The 19,567-nt window shown below is 38.3% G+C and overlaps 2 protein-coding genes across 2 annotated transcripts in view; one reads left to right on the top strand and one right to left on the bottom strand.

Moving 5' to 3' along the window:
* The window catches only part of LOC139952357 (tyrosine-protein kinase Src42A-like), a 29,400-nt gene extending 11,637 nt beyond the window's left edge, over positions 1-17,763 (bottom strand). Inside the window, exons 1-6 of the mRNA XM_071951472.1 lie at positions 17,252-17,763; positions 11,548-11,669; positions 7,973-8,136; positions 3,073-3,241; positions 1,360-1,521; positions 481-659 (exon numbers count right to left, since the gene is read on the bottom strand). Of these exons, the coding sequence (XP_071807573.1) occupies positions 481-659; positions 1,360-1,521; positions 3,073-3,241; positions 7,973-8,136; positions 11,548-11,669; positions 17,252-17,652 (1,197 nt within the window). The 5' untranslated portion in view covers positions 17,653-17,763. The remainder of the gene's footprint in view (positions 1-480; positions 660-1,359; positions 1,522-3,072; positions 3,242-7,972; positions 8,137-11,547; positions 11,670-17,251) is intronic.
* A 355-nt stretch (positions 17,764-18,118) lies between these two features.
* The window catches only part of LOC139952356 (glucokinase regulatory protein-like), a 28,256-nt gene continuing 26,807 nt past the window's right edge, over positions 18,119-19,567 (top strand). Inside the window, exon 1 of the mRNA XM_071951471.1 lies at positions 18,119-18,516. The gene's annotated coding sequence lies outside the window, so the exon portion shown is untranslated. The remainder of the gene's footprint in view (positions 18,517-19,567) is intronic.

The following is a 19,567-nucleotide window of genomic DNA, read 5'->3' as shown; positions in this document are numbered from 1 at the left end:
ATTTTCTCTTAGTTCTTGTGTATTTCAATTTAGCCTACAGGTTCATTTTCATACAATTATGTTCCATTTTTGGCTTAAATTCCGAAATTCTGAACTGGGTACACTCCCACAAGACAGTAGAGATTAATTTTCTCTTAGTTCCTCTCCACACAGTTTCCATGTTGAAATGGTGCTGTCATTAAGATTCTGGTCCTTTCCCATTGTTACTCTGGTCTTGTCATGCTTGTAAAGAAAGATTCTGGAGTGGATTTCACAAAGAGTTAGGACTAGTCTTATCTCGAGTTAGGACCAGTTACTTGTCCTAACCTAGGACTACCCATGCAATTTCTATATCTCGTTGGACTAGTCCTAAGTTAGGACTAGTCCTAACTCTTTGTGAAATCGACCCCTGGTCCAGTAAAAACTTCTGAGCTACAAGCCCTGCTGATCTTGTGACCCCCCCCCCCTAAAAAAAAAAAGCTTGGGCTCTTTGACACTCACTTTAATAATTCTAGCGAGTCCAAAGTCAGCGACTTTGCAGATGTTACTCTCTCCTACTAGGACGTTCCTGGCGGCTAGATCCCTGTGGATGTAACTCTGCTTCTCCAGGTAGGCCATGCCAGCCGCTACCTGAGCTGCCATGTCGATCAGCTCTGGTAACTTCATCAACCGACCCTTAGCTGTAGTGGAGAGTGAGATGCATTGGTTTTAATACTTTCAGTTAAAAAAAGGACGAACTTTACGAGGGGCAAGAGTCATTGCTGATGAAAAAGTCTGAAACTGGAATCCAAAGCTTAGAAAGTACAAAGAAATGATGGCACCTTTTGGTAACACCTGGAATTAAAGTTGTCTAAGGAGCTCCTGGGAACAGTATCCAAAGCACTAAGTAGATCAAAGAGCATGTCTTATTTAATTCAAAGAAAATACAGCATTTTTTTTCTATCATGCATACTTTCTCATCCCCGACTTTGAAGGGCCCAGAAACCCCCGGTAACATTTAGGCGTGTCCTGGCTGGGCGGTCAAGCACACTGGACTTAAAGTGCATTTTATGTTCAGCAGAGGGTGGGTTCGAGTCCCAGGTTTGACAATTGTGTCCTCTATTATTGCATCATCCGTTTCATTTATAGAATGATTTGACGCTTTCTTTCATTGAGCTGTGCACACTCTGTCGGTGCAGCCGTCGATTTCACCAAACTCTTCCTAACTTAGGATTAATCCTAAGGCTTATGACAAGTTAATTTCCGTATCCATAGACGTTAGGATGCATCAAACCCGTCCTATAATAGGACGGGTTACTCGTCCTAACTCGATATAGGATTAATCCTAGCGTTTCGTGAAATCGGCTGCAGGACTTTGAGCGACTGACAGTAATTACTCACGTGTCTGCAAATAGTCCAGCAGGGCTCCATTGATCATGAGTTCTGTAACGATGTACATTGGTTCCTCCACCGTGCAGACGGCATAAAGCTGAATGAGTTTGGGATGCCTCAGCTTCTTCATGATCTGGGCTTCCTTCAAGAAGTCTTCTTTGTTCATAGTACCTGGAGAGGAGAATAGAAAACACACTCAGCTCTTTATTTCTTTCTGTGAAAGCCATTTCGGTACAGAAAAAAAAAAAGTTCACAGATTTACAAATAACTTACAGGGTTTACAGAAGGTAATGGTGAAAGACTTCTCTTGAAATATTTTTCCATGAAATGCTTTACTTTTTGAGAAAACATTAAAACAATATCAATTCTCGATATCGAGAATTAGGGATTTATTTTAAACACATGTCATGGCACATCGAAACGTGCGGAAACAAGGGTGGGTTTTCCCGTTATTTTCTCCCGACTCCGATGACCGATTGAGCCTAAATTTTTACAGGTTTGTTATTTTATAGAAGTTGTGATACACGAAGTGTGGGCCTTGGACAATACTGTTTACCGAAAGTGTCCAATGGCTTTAAGGAAACCACGGAACCCTCCACAGTGCCTTTCACAGGGTTGTCACTGACCAAAAATTGGTGCAGGCTAATGTCTCCTTACATCATCTTGTTGACCTCGCATAATTAATTACATGTACCCGATTGACCCAATACTATGACCTTAACCAAACAAATAAGTGGTTTGAGGGATATTCTTAATCTACAAAAATACAATATAATTTATGACGGACATGTCTTTGGGGGGGGGGGGGCAAAATATAGTATGATGCACAAAAATGAGAAGTTATCTCAGTGAGTATATTCAGATATTTGTAAGAAACTGTCAGGAATTGATACTAAAACAAAACATATCGAGTTTTGTCATACATTTGTTATACTGGAATTCATTGTTGGCTTCTGATGGCAAAATAATGAAATTCGTAATTTTTGGTCAAATTTAGCAAGGCTAAGTTTCTGAGTGCCGGCAAGCCCGACGTAACAACCATGTGGTCAGGCTGGCTAGTTTAGTGTGGAAAAACATCCATGAAATATGGACTCATGAAAAAGCTAACGGACTAGTAAAATGACAAACGAACAAACCTAGTTTGAGCATCTTGATTGCTCACTCGGGTGGTATTATCCGGAGACCAGAGGCACCGAAACTGGTAAGTATAGTTTCAGTAAGTTAACAGGAGACTCTGGCGACTTTCATGAGTGGGTACATGAAGGTATGCGGGTCATTCCGTGTCAAATCAACCAGTTTTCAGAAAAGTTCCCAGGTGACCCTCTCAGATTTTGATGAAACTTCATCAAAATGATTGGATGTGGCTCAAATGAACACATACAAAAAAGCGAAGTCATACTCCATATCGTTTTTGAGATATGACCCATTGAAATTTCGTCAAGGCGGCCATTTTGTATGCGTCTCTCAAATTGAGGAGAAAGTAGCCCACCAGCCCCGAGGGAGAGATTGTAAGATAGTTTTCAACATTTCCGGAAATGTTTGAGTAGATTAAAGGTGTTGAGGGCCAAATAATGATGATTGTTCCCCACTGGTCGAGTTTCTTGGGAGCTACTAAAAGAGTTGAGATAAATTGGGCACTGAGCCTAAAGCTGAACTCAAGTCGGAGCCCAGGCTAAAGCGTGATGTCCACCAAGGACCATGGGTGAATCCTTAATAACCAACCTGGTTTGAGCGTCTTGATTGCTACTGGGGTGGTATTGTTCCATAATCCTTCCCACACTTCACCAAACTGACCACCACCTAATCTCTTGACCATCTGTAAGGAGCTTCTTGGAATCTCCCACTGGTCGGCCGTGTTGTAGGAAAGACCCACCGTCTGTGGCTTCTCCACCTAGTGATATTAAGAACAATCATAATTTTGTATTATTATGTGATGCGGACAAGTAACTCATGACTCATTTGCCGACATGCGTTATGTTATATTAATTTTGGTTTTTGACAAACATTATTTTCATGACATTGTTTTACTCATTTCCCAAAAACTACAGCACCTCAGCACGTAATATTTTCAGGGAAGCTTTCTACTATCATTATCTTCGAACTGTGTAAGTTTAGTGTAAATCTGTGGCCCTTGTGTTTTTTGTCCTACAAAAAGTACATACACCCTCTAATAGATGTTAAATTTACATCGGGGACTAGAGTATTCATGCTAATTTATGCTTTACTATTGTTGAAACCCCATGTTGATACCATCTTTGGTTCAATAGTTGTGAAAGTACATTGTACACCAAGAGATGAGAGAGAATGAAACTTAGAAAAGAGCGATTTAGAGGCGAGTTGTTGAAATTAAAATTACATCCGCACATTTGATTTCAATGCTAATTTTAGCCCCTTTTTGATGTTACATGTAATTATCAAGAAGGAAGTTGGCAATATAAAAGAAATTGGGTATTTCAGTTTTACAAAACAAACTTCACTCCTGTTTGGTAATGGTCTGTTTTGGCATGTTTCTCCATACTGATACTTCTGACAAATGACTCATTCAGTTTTTGTGTCATCCTTGCTAAACCCTTTTATAGACCGTATTGAATAACCCCTTTTTGCTATGAAAAGTCGCCATCTTGTAGGGCGAACCATATGCGCGTCCAAACGCATACATCATCGCAGCACACAGCACGCAACATTCCCGGTTTGATATCTACGGCACATGCACGCACACACACACGCTCACGCACAGACGCCATCTTGTAGGTCAGATATTTGAGCCGCGTAACGTCATATTCAATACGGTCTATAGAAAGGTTTACGGTAACACCATGTAATGACTATCTCTAATGAGTTGGGGTGGTTCTGAAAAGAATCGTTGGTTTTAACTCGACGATTCGATCAGTATGCTCTTCTTCTAAACGTCATATTGAATACGGTCTATAGAAAGGTTTGCGGTAACACCATGTAATGACTATCTCTAATGAGTTTGGGCGGTTCTGAAAAGAATCGTTGGTTTCAACTCCACGTTTCGATCAGTATGCTCTGATAGTCTTCTGGAGAAACCCTTTTAGTGTCCCGCCCACTTCCAATTTGACTGATATGGTTAGTGATATCTGTCACTTTTGTTTCGTTTGGCGAGGTACATGTACATGTACATGTATCTGATCTCTCAGTGAAATCCATAGCATTACTCTTTCCCCTGCCCTCTTAGTGATGTAGCCAATTAACACTACATGTATGTAGTACATGTAGTATACATGTAGTTATTGCTAATTTTTACCATTATACAATTGTTGCACGTTGTAACGGGGTCCATGGCGTTTCGTACACTCTGGGGGGGGGGGGGGGAAATAGAACCCGAGGCGAAGCCACGTGTGCCATTTACCCTTGAGAGTGTACAAACCCATGGACCCCAATCACAGCGTGCAACAATTGTTTGTTATACCTTTGAATAATTGTTATTCCTCTTCTCAAAGTTCTGTTGTCATCTTAAAACATTATTACGACGGACTATTCATTGTTTAATGAGCAGACGAACGAGAAACAGTTCCCTCGAACCTGCAGTTGTTTCGTACACAGCGCTGGAAATCGACCAACGCTTGGAACGATCAAGGTGATGTACACCGGTGTACATCACTTCTCATGTTACCCGGCCCGTCGAGCCATGTAACATGCGTTTTTGTTGCGCGTCACATAATTGGTTCTCGACCAATCAAACTTCCCAGTTTGTTACCGAGGTTATAACAATCATCGTTGGAAGTACTGTAGACATTGACAGGCCTGGTGAGCTTCGTGTTTTAAGAGGGCAAGGGCACCAAGGTATTTTCTCATTGGTAAAGGGCACACTACAATACAGTGTATGGCATGTATGGCATGTACGGAGAAATTGTAATTTCTACTATAGCATTTCAAAGGCACCAAGGCAATAACAAAGGGGCATGGATGCAATCACCTTTGTTTGTTAAAGGAACACGTTGCCTTGGATCGGTCGAGTTGGTCCTTGAAAAGCGTTCTGTAACCGTTTGTTATAAAATCTGTATGGTTAGAAAGATGTTGTAAAAGTAGAATACAATGATCTACACAAATATGCCTCGAAATTGCGTGGTTTTCTTTTTACTTCGTCGACTAACACTGTCGGCCATTTATGGGAGTCAAATTTTTGACTCCCATAAACGGCCGACCGTGTTAGTTCGCGACGTACCATGAAAACCGTAAAATTTTGAGTGATACTTGTGTTGATAATTATATTTTACGTTTATAACATCTTTCTAACCATATGCATTTTATAACAAACGGTTTCAAACGCTTTTTATAGACCAACTCATCCGATCGAAGGCAACGTGTTCCTTTAAGTATCAGGCCTGGGGCCGATTTCATAAAGATCTAAGATTGATCTTAACTGCAAATCAATAGTTGCTACGAAAATGGTGATGTCACAATACAAATTACTATGGTGATACTGAAAAATTGTCTTGCGATTAATTTTATTGTTTTGTGAAATCGGCCCCTGCATTGAGCAAGCATGTTTTTGTTTTTTTACATGATTAAAAAAGTAACTGAATTGAATGAGGGCTTTCAGTTTTGTTTTGTGTCAATCAGTCCAGGACGTACAAAAAGTACAAATTTCAGTGAACTACACTCAACATTTTTTAGAGGACAGGTTCGTTCTTTCTTCCACATACCAACATGTACAGCATGATGTTCATGGACACTGTATTGTGTTATCAAATAGAAATGGTTTTAACTTCACAATATGGGCCAAAGTCCAGGCTTTTCAATTGTTTGCAGACACAGACCACCATTTTGTATGGATGGCCTCGGGTATTGCAAAATAAGTGGGCTGGCTTGGCACAAATCCGTCCTTTTGAATCTACAGTAGCATTTTAAAGCCATTATACACTTTCGGTAAACAGTATTGTCCAAGTCCCACACTTCGTGTATCACAACTTATATATAAAACAACAAACCTGTGAAAATTTAGGCTCAATCGGTCATCGGAGTCGGGGGAAAATAACGGGAAAACCCACTCTTGTTTCCGCGCGTTTCGCTGTGTCATGACATGTGTTTAAAATAAATCCGAAATTCTCGCTAACGAGAATTTATATTGTTTTACCGTTTTCTGAGAATTTATATTGTTTTACCGTTTTCTCAAAAAGTAAAGCATTTCATGGACTAATATTTCAAGAGAAGTCTTTCACCATTACCCTCTGTAAACCCTGTAAATTATTTGTAAATCTGTGAACTTTTTTTGTTTTTTCTGTACCGAAAGGGTCCAATGGCTTTAAAACCCTTTTTATAAAGATTTATATGCATACTTCTTTTGTTCGGGTAGTACAAATGATCTAGAATCTGTGATAAGGGTAATTTGATCTAGCATGAGTCATGTGAGCGCATTAAATAATAAATTGATGGGTTTTCTTTCTGCAGAAGATGTCGCCTGTACTTTTGCCAACCAAGGATAGCAAAACTCACAGCTGTGAGAGGTTGCAATTAAGGTCTAGGCGATCTCAAACATGGTTTGATCAGCTGCAAATTGTGCCACTTTGTAGTAAAACCATTACATGCATGTAAATGAATAACAACGTAGGTCTCATACACTGTACAAAACACGTAGCTCTGCATACCTTGCAGGAAAAAATACCAAGTATTAGATTGCCCATCAGGTGTGATAAATTTTATAAGAAATTGGCCCTAGTGGTGTGAATTACAGTATGTGTTTGTCAAGATAAACATGAGAACGAGCGTATTACTGGAACATAAACTTTATCACTGAACTTCCATAAAAACATGGCGCAAGCCTAGGCGCGTAACAAGCGGAAAGTGTATAGCACCCTCACGTGTTGCTTTAGGGAAAGTACACAATACATGATTAGCAAAGGGTTTGTTAGCCTGAACATCTGACGTCACACTTCGAGGCTCGTGAATAACGCCAGAGACCTGCCTTGAGACCGGCGTGTAGATTGACCTTTGACCTAACCTCGCTTCACATAGAGATACGCAGTCAAATTCTATTGCGGACATGACAGCAGTGTACTGTTTGGGCATGGAAAGCTCTGTCACTGCACGTATCCAATGATATCATTGTATCCAATGGAATCACTGAATATAAGAGCAGCAGGGATCTGTCTTTATCCTTGCGGATAAAGACAGGGGCCCAGTCTAAGGGTTTGTAAACACAACACATGGTACCCCTTGTAAAACAGGCTTTGGATGCTGTTCGTGTAGGGGCACAGCAATTTTCCTCAGGTAAGGGGCACTTCCATGAGGAAAATTTCAATTTGTATTAGAATTTATGCAAAGGGCACCACAGCAAAAGCAAAGGGCACCATGGCAATTGCTGTGGGTGGGATTGATCATTTTACCATTACACCAGGACTCATGTCTAATCCAGGCCTGATACTTCACAGAGGCAACGAAGGCGATTGGCTCCATTGCCCCTTGCTATTGCCTTGGTGCCCTTGAAATGCTCCAGTAGAAGTTTACAATTTCCTCATATAGGGTGCCCTTTGCCAAAAAGAAAATGCCTTGGTGCCCTTGCCTTTTCAAAAACGAAGCATACAGGCCTGCTAATCTTGAGCGTTTTGGGCGGTAAAGGTTCTCAACGATTAATTCCCAATTCCCCAGCTTGACTTACCAAGACGCAGGGTTTGCGGAGGTTAACACACAGTCCATCCGCTTCCACTGTGTAGTGCTTGCAAAGGTCCGACAGTGTGTTGAATGTTGAGCGTCTGGCAATAAAGTAACCGCCCTGGTCCAGCTGTCTTATTCTGTAGTGTTTAACGGTGTCACCATCCCGTACTGTGTAAATAATAAAAAATCATTTTCATAGTTAGAAGTTTTAAGATCTAGGAAAACTGTAACACTAACAGGCCTTGAACTTTGCTCTTGAAGGAGTAAAGGAAAAACAAATTATAACTTACACTTAAATTTCTCAGCTGCGCCACGCATCTGGAACTCTCTACCACTTAATCTTAGATCTTGTCTTTTTACCACAGCATTAAAATCTCTTCTCAAAACGTATCTTACATGTCTTATGTCATAGGTTTTCAGGACTAGTTTTGTTGTGTCTGTTTTTCTTTGTTTTGTTTGTTGTTGGTTTTTACTGCGCCTTGAACGCCCTGGTTTTACTGCGCCTTGAACGCCCAGCAGAGTGGATACCTGCGCATTATAAGTCTTATTATTATCATTATTATTATTAAATTACATCCAACGTATTAAAGGAGCACGTTGCTTTGGATGGGACGAGTTGGTCTATAAAAAGCGTTTGGAACCGTTTTTTTATAAAAATGCATATGGTTGGAAAGATATTTTAAAAGTATAATACAATGATCCACACAAGTTTGCCTCGAAATTGCGTGGTTTTCCTTTTACTGTGCGAACTAACATGGTCGGCCATTTATGGGAGTCAAAAATTTGACTCCTATAAATGGCCGACTGTGTTAGTCGACGAGGTAAAAGGAAAACCGTGCAATTTCGAGGCATGTTTGTGTGGATCATTGTATTCTACTTTTACAACATCTTTCTACCCATATGCATTTTATAACAAACGGTTACAAATGCTTTTCAAAGACCAAATCGACCCGATCCAAGGCAAAGTGTTCCTTTAATCAGAAATCTTATTTTCCTACATCATGTATCTGCCTGCCATGTGCCGTCATGATCATAGCAGGCCTGTAGCTGTACACGAAAATGGAATTACATGTACATTATGAAGATTAACCCAGTTTATGCTCGCGTGCGCCCTGGCCGTCACATCTTAAAGGGTGCCGTCGATCATGCCGTGCAGCCAGCACGCATGCATGCAATAACAGCGCAAGAGTGTATAGTTCCATGTGCTCCACATAAACCACTAGGCTTTATATGACTATGACAACATTCACCCTTAAACTGTTAGTACTTTCTCTGTTGGAAATGTTTTTAAAACACTAGGGTGTGTAATGGTGGCGACCCGATCAGAAATAAAGTACTGAAGTAAATTCCTGATAAAATTAAGTTTCTGAAGTAAATTCCTGATCAAAACAACTTTCGGGAGCTGTGGGTTTGTAACAATGAAACAGTTTGAATCGTAGAGTACATCTCTGGGAAAATAAATGTTCTCAACAAAATAGCCTTTTTATATTTTTAAGCAAGTAGGCCTACATGTTATTTACAGAACAAAGTCTTCATAATTTAGCGTCATTATTGGAATTGCTTTTTTAGGCTATGCTTCAAGATTTTTCTGTGACAAAAATTCTCTTTAAAAATTTGTTTAGTTTGTAAAACTGCCTTGTTCGCTGACACCAAGCCTTCATTGTAATTGAGCCACCCTGGTCACGTTTTGGTCGAAACAGCCAGGCCTGTCAACGGTTGAATCAAAGAAGCAAAAAGGCTTTTAAACTGAACGACTACATATAAAGCAAGTGTTCAATCCACTTGATACACATTGAACAAGTACATACTGTAGTACGTATTATGCACAGCTGAAGACGGACACACACAAGATTTTGCCTGCATAACATCAACAAGATGGTCTTCCGACACATGTTTACATAATGTTCAGCAATGTATGGAATGCTGGACTACTGTACATGTTGTAGACCCAGATCATCATGATTGAGTAATGATTTTTCATCTTCTTCCCTGGAGCAATTTGCGTCAGGTTGTTTATTTTTTTGGGAAGCTATCAGTGACATGTTCATGCAGTGTAAATCCATAAACAACTACAATTTACATCATTATGAGTTTTAAAAGAAAATAATATTGTACTATTTTTGATTTATTGTGTTGTATTCCAACTTGTAAGCTCTGCATCTGTGTCCACACCTGACCTGTGATCAAAACATTGCGCCTTCATCTTTATGGGGCAAGTATGATCATAAACAAACAAACAAATAAACAAACAAACAAATAAACAAACAAACAGGCCTGATACTTCACGGAGGCATTGAAGGCGATTGCCTCCATGCCCCCTGGTCATTGCCTTGGTGCCCTTGAATTTCCCCATAGGATGCCCTTTACCAATGAGAAAATGCCTTGGTGCCCTTGCCCTTTTTAAAAACGAAGCACACAGGCCTGAACAAACAAACAAACAAACAAACAAACAAACAAACAAACAAACAAACAAACAAACAAACAAACAAACAAACAAGAAGAGTTCAATCCACTATAAAATGTCTTCTTGTTCAGAAAGTCAACTAGAGGAAGGCCTGGGCTCAATTAAAAAAAAACTCAAAAAGTAGCCGAGCACAACAAAATTATAGGTTATCAGAATATAGTTACCAGCCAAAATACCATGCCACATAATTTGTTAGTGGTATCTTGACTTAGCCTAAACCCAATTTAATAGAGCTGACTTTAATAGCACGGATAGTTGCTAAGCACAACAAAATTATACTTTTTACCAGAATATAGTTACCAGCCAAAATACCGTGCCACATAATTTGTTAGTGGTATCTTGACTTAGCCTAAACCCAATTTAATAGAGCTGACTTTAATAGCACGGATAGTTGCTAAGCACAACAAAATTACACTTTTTACCAGAATATAGTTACCAGCCAAAATACCGTGCCACATAATTTGTTAGTGGTATCTTGACTTAGCCTAAACCCAATTTAATAGAGCTGACTTTAAAAGCACAGATAGTTGCTAAGCACAACAAAAATTATGCTTACCAGAATATGGCCACCCAAAATACATCACATGAGTACAATTTTTGAGTGGTATCCTGCACATTGACTGAGCAGAAAATTGTTTTACGCGAATTATTCTACCTTCACTTTAAAGGCAGTGGACACTATTGGTAACTACTCAAAATAGTTATTAGAATAAAACCTTACTTGGTAACAAGCAATGGGGAGAGGTTGGTAGTATAAAACATTGTGAAAAACGGCTCTCTCTGAAGTATCGTAGTTTTCGAGAAAGAAGTAATTTTCCACGAATTTGATTTCGAGACCTCAAGTTTAGAATTTGAGGTCCCGAAATGAAGCATCTGAATTCCCTGAAAGCACACAACTTCGTTTTACAAGGGTGTTTTTTTCTTGCATATTATCTCGCACTCCGACGACCAATCAAGCTCAAATTTTCACAGGATTGTTATTTTATGCATACGTTGAGATACAGCAAGTGAGAAGACTGGTCTTTGACAATTACTAATAGCGTCCAGTGTCTTTGAGGCAGCTCTATGCAATTGTGCTCCAGATTGTTTTTATGGGAAAACAATGTCAAACTCACATGACAACGAGAAATCTCCTCGTCTGCTTTCACTTTCTCGGATCAGGAAGGATCCGTGCTCATTTTGTGGTAGGAGTAACTTCTTCTCTGCATCAACTCGCTTTATATTTTGAAAATACCACCTGAAAAAAAAAAAACCAATTATAATAATTATGGATTAATTGCAAAAGTTCACGTTCCCAACTGTTTGTTAGGTAACCGTCAAACTGTTAACGCCCCCAAACCATCAATATCCACACATTGAGCATTTTATTCAATCCTAAAGAATATGAAGAACTGTACTGCACTAGTTTGTAAACTGAGTATGCTCAGAAACCTTGTCTCCAATTCCCCCCCCCCCCCCAAAAAAATAATAATAATAAGGGAATAAAAGGGTAGCAACGAGTTCTTCCACGGCCGTTTAAAGCCAACGGGGTCGGCAGCCCTGTTTAAGCCTGAGCCGTAGGCCAGGGCCTTTATCGCATGGCAACGACCCTGCAAGGTTTTAAACAGACCTTTAAGAACGAGTCACTACTCTTTTATTCCCATTCATAAATGCCCTTTTGTAAAAAAAAACTTTATTTTATTTTATTATAGACACTTTAACAATTGAAAATTTGAGGTTTGAAATATTTTTTCCAAAAACTTTGTGAAGAATCTGTTTGATGCGCATGGGTTGTGTGTACGCGCGCGTGTTATATTACTAAAGCTATGAATTGCGTTCCGCGTGATAATCTTGTGCGCCCGACACGCGGAAGCCAGCTTGTTACAAACCCATCCAGCTGGTCATTATCAACCGTTAAACACCCCCACGTGACGCGCTCTCCACCAATAGTTAGCGAAACTGTCTGGGGTATTTATGAATAATAAATTAACAATGGATGAGAATAGAAGTGTACACAGTGTCTCAAACAGTTAATTGATGGTGTTAGATTTGGTTACGAGTATGGATGGGTCCCATCCCAGTACACCACTCAAGGAAGTTGAGTCAATTTTAAGGTTTATTTTTTAGATTAGTGTTGTTAAGTGATGACCTCTTTACTTTCTTCATTGTGATTTAATAATGTAAAGTACAATGTGACCCTGAACATTGCCATAAAAATCATGATGTGTGACGCTCGACCAGAACAAAGGCTGCGCAGTGTTTTCTAAGTTCAATGCCTTTCTCATGTTTGTCAAAATCCTGATTTCTTGGAAGCACTGATTCATTTAAATTTTATGTTAAAAAAATTGGCATTTCTTTCTTTCATCGCTTCACAGATTTACATCAATTTTACACAATTTCTCTCCAAATTATGTTATGAAATTTCATTCACAGTAAGTGTAGAGATTCAAGGCTAAAAAATGTACAAAACCCTTTTTAGAACAATTTTTCTACAATTGCCTAATTTTTAAAATCTTTTTTAAACAATCAGCTCTAAAGGGAAGGTAAACGTTGGTTTGGTAGGCCTAATTACTCAAAACAAATATTAACTTTAAAACTGACTTGGAAACGAGCATTAGAGAGCTGTTGATAGTATCAAACATTGTGGGAAACCACTTCCTCTAAAGAGGTAATTTCTCACTAAAATAATAAAAGACTTCTAGCTAGAAGTCATTTATTCCTATGAAAGCACACAAATTTGTCCAACAAGGGTGTTTGTTCTTTCATCATTTTCTCGCAACTTCGATGACCGATTGAGCCCAAATTTTCACAGGTTTGTTATTTTATGCTTTTAAATGATGGGATACACCAAGTGAGAACACTGGTCTTTGACAATTACCAAATGTGTCAGTGCCGTTAAAGGGAGGGTACACATTTGGTAAAAGACTTCTAGCTAGAATAGAAGTCTTTTATTATTTAAGTGAGAAATACCTCTTTCTCAAAAACTGCATTACTTCAGATGGAGTCGTTTTCCACAAAGTTTTATCCTATCAACTGCTCTCCAATGCTCGTTACCAAGTCAGTTTTTAAGTTAATATTTTTTTGTTTTGAGTAATTACCAAAAGTGTAGACGAGTTGGTCTATAAAAAAGCGTTTGTAACCGTTTGTTATAATATGCGTGGTTGGAAAGATAATTTAAAAGTAGAATACAATAATCCACACAAGTTTGCCTCGAAATTGCATGGTTTTCCTTTTACTGTGCGAACTAACATGGTCGGCCATTTATGGGAGTCAAAAATTTGACTCCCATAAATGGCCGACCGTGTTAGTCGACGAGGTAAAAGGAAAACCGTGCAATTTCGAGGCATGTTTGTGTGGATCATTGTATTATACTTTTACAGCATCTTTCTACCCATATGCATATAACAAACGCTTTTCAAAGACCAACTCGACCGATCCAAGGCAACGTGTTCCTTTAACTTGGATCACACGAAAGAAGATCAGATCAATGAAGATCCCCCAAATCATCAACCAGTTAAGTGATGACCGTCCCATTAGACTCCGAATTGCCCATGGCTTTCCAAACATGACAAAGATTGTGCTCTGCTGAAAGCACTGTTTTACCCAATACGTAAAAATATCGCTTTATATTTTTACAATTTTATTTAATGGCCAATGGAAACTCATTCATACTTCACAACTAGTTTGTTTTGGTTGTGTTTGTATACCTCCTCCAGAGTACGTTACAAAAATACTTCCTCCCTCCACGAAATTTAACATAGTACATTGTACATTGTAACACATGTGCTCAACAGTACAAAACCGTTGAACTCTTGAGTACGGTGGTATATTGCCCGACACCAAAATACGATCAGTTTACTGGCACAGCGCCGCAGTCCTCCGTCCAACAGAATTATTTAAAACATGCTGATTTTAGTGGTTCTAAAGGGTTAATCAAATGAGAAACAACCACTGAAAAAATACAATCATCAAATCCAGAAAGGGAAGACAGGCACTAAACTAACTTCCCTTTTGCAAAATCAATATTATTTAAACACCAATGTTGTTGATAATAATAATATATAGGCTTATATATAAAATTTAAAAAAAACAGAAGTTAACTTTAAATACAGTGTTGTGAATAATATTACACTCTAAATGTCATTTTCCCACATTAGTTACTCACTGTGTAAGAAATAGTACTTTTTACTGTACAGGGTCTTGGGTAGAAACTCTTCTGTTTCTTTGGTTCTGATGTTTCCGTGCGGAATTTACAAATGAGCGAAAGTTTACAAATGTATTTAATGACAAAGTTTATTTGGAGCTCCGCTATGCAACGACCTCTCCCCAACTCCCTGCTCGAAGTCGTAGTCTCTTTCAATTAACAATTTATTTGTTTTATTCAAATGTTTGTTAATTATTCATAATTATGTCTTTTTTATTATTAATAATTTTCTAAATAAAAATGATGTTATATTATATAAATATACATTAACTGTGCGCACTAAGCTAACGCGCTTTGCAAGCAGATGTTTATGTGGTGGTTGTGGATTAATTTTGTATCATGTCATTACAACTCGACTTCTGTGACCCCTGACCCACTTAATAATATTGTCTTTTTATATCTTGCGTGTTTTGAACTTTTAAGCAAGGAAGGATCGACCATTACATACCATACAATAATGTTTGGGATATCCATTTTTTTCATCCTATCTCTTGTTTCTTTTCTTCATTGTTTTAGTATAGTACTCTGATTAGTAATTAAATAATTAATTGCGATAACTGTTACGTTATCCATCGCAACTATTACATAATAACCTTTTTTAAATTATATACATGTATTTGTTAGAATTATTTTAATGTTATTGTATATTGTTTATAATAAAATAATAATGTTTTCGTCTAAATAATGTTTTATTACATAGGCCTATTTAACAGTTTAATAACATTAATTTATTAATATAATAATGTTATTAGGCTGTTTCAGTCAAATTTAATGCAGGTGATTTTTTCTCTGACAAGATGTGGTCTGTTAAGGTGTATTCTTAGAAGTAAAAATCAATTTAAAATTTTGAAATCGGATGTTTGGTTGCAGAGATATACCGTTTTTAATGAGCGAGGATCGTGAAAAAAACGTACCCGTGTTCAAGTTCAATTCTTATGTTTTTCTTCATATCGGCCACGGCCAAGTTTAATGCACAGCCTATGGCAATAGAGGGCGCACACTAGGCGAGCGCCCTCTATCACTGGGGAGGTTTACAAACTGTGCTTTGAGGAGGCGCTAGTATGATTTTTTATGAACGGCAAAAAGTGATATTTTGTGAATAAAACTGAGGAGCGGCATCGTGGGGGAAATTGTTAACTATAAAAATTAAATATGTGTTAAGTTTTGCAGGTGTTTGTGTGAATATTCTTTATTAATTATGTCAAGAAAAAACATTATTAAATTAACCAGAATGGAATAAAATTAAAAAGTTTATGACTGGTGTTTTCTTTAATTTAAGATCAGTTGATCCTTTGATTTAAAATTGTAGCATTAACACAGTAAACATTTAGAACAATCTTTAAAAAACTTGAGGATGAAGGCATTGGTATACATCGATTATTTTTGTTATATTTACAAAGACAATTTCTAAAAACCAATGGCTATATACAATCAATTTTTTTGTTCAACTTTCGTTTCAATTAGTATAGGCCTTTGAAAGTATGTTACAATACTAGTTTCTTTAGACTCAAGATGAGCAGTCTGTTATTATCAATTCAGAACGTAGAAATTATTAAAGAAACAAGATCGGGCAGCTTTCCAGCTTTCTATTATTAGAGCCCCGGCCTATCAAACTTATTGTAACACACGCCCTCTTGTGGTGGCACATCACGGAAACACGAAGATGTACGAGTACAACGTACATGTACAATCGTGCGTATTTAGGACAACTTTGCAAGAAGTGGTCTAACAAAACCTTTCTGCGGGAGAAGAAAACATAATCAAATTACACCAAATTTTCACAAGTTTAACTTAAAAGTATGGGAATTAGCACTGACAAAGTCGCATTCAATTTTGATGATTGTCTCTGGAAGAAATCTTGATTCAAAAAATAGAAAACGCTGACAAAAATAGGTTTTTATGGTAAAAGCTATGCGACTAGCTGTACGATGTGCGGAATTTTATCGGCTACACGATGATGTAATCGTTATCTCATTTTGTGTAAACATGTGCTCCCGCATCGCAAAAAACCGTCTTCGGGCTTCTTCGGCGCTTTCCGAAGATTTCCGAAATCCGTTGTCCACGGGGTTCAAAGTTGACGTCATGCACAAACGAATGGGCGCTGCACGCCAGGCCAAGCCTCTTGTTTTTGTCGTTGCTCTCTTTTTTTTACAATATCTCCGAAACTATTCATCCGATTTCAAATATTTTTAAAATGTAAGCACGAGGAGAGAATGCTCCTGCCTGCTGTTAGGTCTCATAGTTATGAGTTGTACAAAATGTGAGTTATGATTTAATATATTTCGTTCTTTTTTTCGGGGCTGTGTGTGTGTGTGTTTTGGTACACGTAAAATCAACTTGATGAAACTGCCTAATGTTATTGTTTAATCAACTTGTTTATAATATAACAATAAAATAAATAAATTTGTCAACAAAGAAGTTTTTTTCTTTTTTTGCAAGCTGACAACAATATTGTGTACGACAATCCAACCAACACCAGATGTTTATTAATAACTTGTAATGGTTGATTGAGAGACCACCACTAATAATAATAATAATAATAATAATAACAAGTTCTTATATAGCGCATTTCACAATAAACTGTATCAATGCGCTTTACATTACGATTTTATATTATAGTTTTGATTGATACTTACGGCTCTGATTCCAACGATTGCACTTTAGCCACATAATTGCAAGGAATGTATCCCTCGTTCTGTGTGGTTCTCGACCGAGCCAGCCACCAGTCCCCACTATCGTTTTGTACTTCAAGCTCTTCTCCTTTTCTAAAACTTAAATCTTCATTGGTTCTGGCATCATAGTCAAAAAGGGCTATGTATAGTCTGAAGTTTGTGCCACCAGGTTGCGAGGGCACGGGCTGTCGAGACACCGCATCGCTGACAACTCCGCCATGCGGCAGCTGCGGCTGCTGGGGAGGTTGTTGGTCGGGTTGTTGAAGATGACGGCCGGAGCTCGGAACACGGGCCCGGTCTGTGTGGACATTTTGTGGCTTGTATTTCCTCGCATTTGACGGAGTACTGCGGCAGCAGTTCCCCATGTTGAGGATCTGGGAGCTGTTTCCTTTCTAAGCAGGCATGTAAACACTGAAATCTGAAACTACAATCTCTGAGAAAAATATCATATCCGAAACCACATCGAACAAGGAAGTAAAAAGATTGGCAGGTTGAGATAATCAATGGCCGCTCTACGCCCATTTAGCTCGTGTGAGTCATAGAAAAGTAATTCCAAATTATGATTTAAAATTCCTCATATTGGAACATCTTTTTGTAATTTCGACTGTATTGGCTCATTTAGAGCATATACAAGAACAATTACTTTTGGAAATTGTAAAAAAAAAGCTGTAAAAAATCATCTTATTGAATAGTTTGCTATCATGACGTCATCCTGCGGATGTATATGACCCCGATTCACCCTTTACCAATGACCTTATTGGGTGTGTGCTAAAAAGGTTACAGCTCTATCTGTTTCTAACGGTAAATCCTATTGGTCAATTCACTAAAAGCATGTGTTGAAACAAAATGTAAACGAATCAAATCAGCTGATTGGCACATGACCGACAAGACCAAGCATCAAAAAAGTAAATAAACTTTTAAGTTCCAAAACTAAGCAAGAATAGAGAAGAAGAGCAAGTGAAGGGTGACCTGCTTCGTGTACACTCAGGCTGAGCAGCAGACTGAGAGCAAAGAACAACTACTACACTGCATACTCTTGCATGCTTGGTGTTTGCATAGCTATAAGATAGCCCATCATGGAACTATATTATGAAAACCGGGAGTCGAGTGAGCGGAGCTGAGAGTGTGATAGGCAAGAATGACAAAATTTCCTTCCTCCCCCTTCGATCACCCTGCTGCCATTTTGACATTGTGTCAAAAATTTGTTGGGACCGTGGACTAGCCTACAGGTTTGTCATTTTTGTATGATATTAAAAAAAAGCAAGTAAGCGACCATACCCTGGCCAACCAAACTTTAAATTATGTTACTCATATGCAGATTCTCTTTTAGAAGTCAGGGCAAATGGGGTTTTAACTTAATTTATATTATGAAATATGAAGATGAGTAATTAAAAACACATGCTTAATAATTAGCAAGTTTCTATCATGATCTGGCAGTGTAAGACTAAACCGTTGTAATAGTTATATTTTTAAATAATGAAAAGAAAAAAAAAATGGAAAAAAAATCAACAAAATGTAACCATAGTATACTGCACACTTGAACACTCTTCAGCCAGAAACTTGTTTTGATTAATTTGAAAGCAGATAGATCACCATGATCACATAGCACATACTTGTGTAGTAAGTGTATTCAGGTTGGCCCAAACAGTGTTTTCTTCCCCTGCTTTTTTTTCACTAAGGACTTATTCATAAATACCCCAGACAGTTTCTCTACGCCTATTGGTGAAGAGGGCGTCACGTGGGGGTGTTTAAACGGTTCATAATGACCAGTGTTAATAACCAGCTGGCTTCCGCGTGTCAGGCGCGCAAGATTATCACGCGGAACGCAACTCATAGCCATTAGTAACAGCGTGTAATCACTACTAAGCGCGCGCGCGCGCATACACACAACCCACGCGCAACAGACTCTTCACAAAGTTTTTGAAAGTGTCTGTAATTGTATTTTGTTACGTTTTTTTATCAAAAGGGCATTTATGAATGGGAATAAAAGAGTAGTGACTTGTTCTTTAACATCCATTTAAAACCTTGCAGGGTCGTTGCCGTAAGCTAAAGGCCCTCGCCTTTGGCTCGGGCCTTTATCACACGGCAATTCGACCCCGCCAGCTTTAAACAAACATGTAAGAACTCGTCGCTACCCTTTTATTCCCTTATTTTATACCACAAACCCTTTTTATAATTGTGCTTGGAATCGTATTCGTAAGATGGCAGCAACCAAAACAAACTTCACTATTTTTTTCAAAAGGACCAAAATATTGGCATTTATCAACCTTTTGCTTCATC

This window comes from Asterias amurensis, chromosome 20 (assembly GCF_032118995.1).
Source record: "Asterias amurensis chromosome 20, ASM3211899v1".
Taxonomy (NCBI): Eukaryota; Metazoa; Echinodermata; class Asteroidea; order Forcipulatida; family Asteriidae; genus Asterias; species Asterias amurensis.
This window is presented reverse-complemented; position numbering and strand designations above follow the sequence as displayed.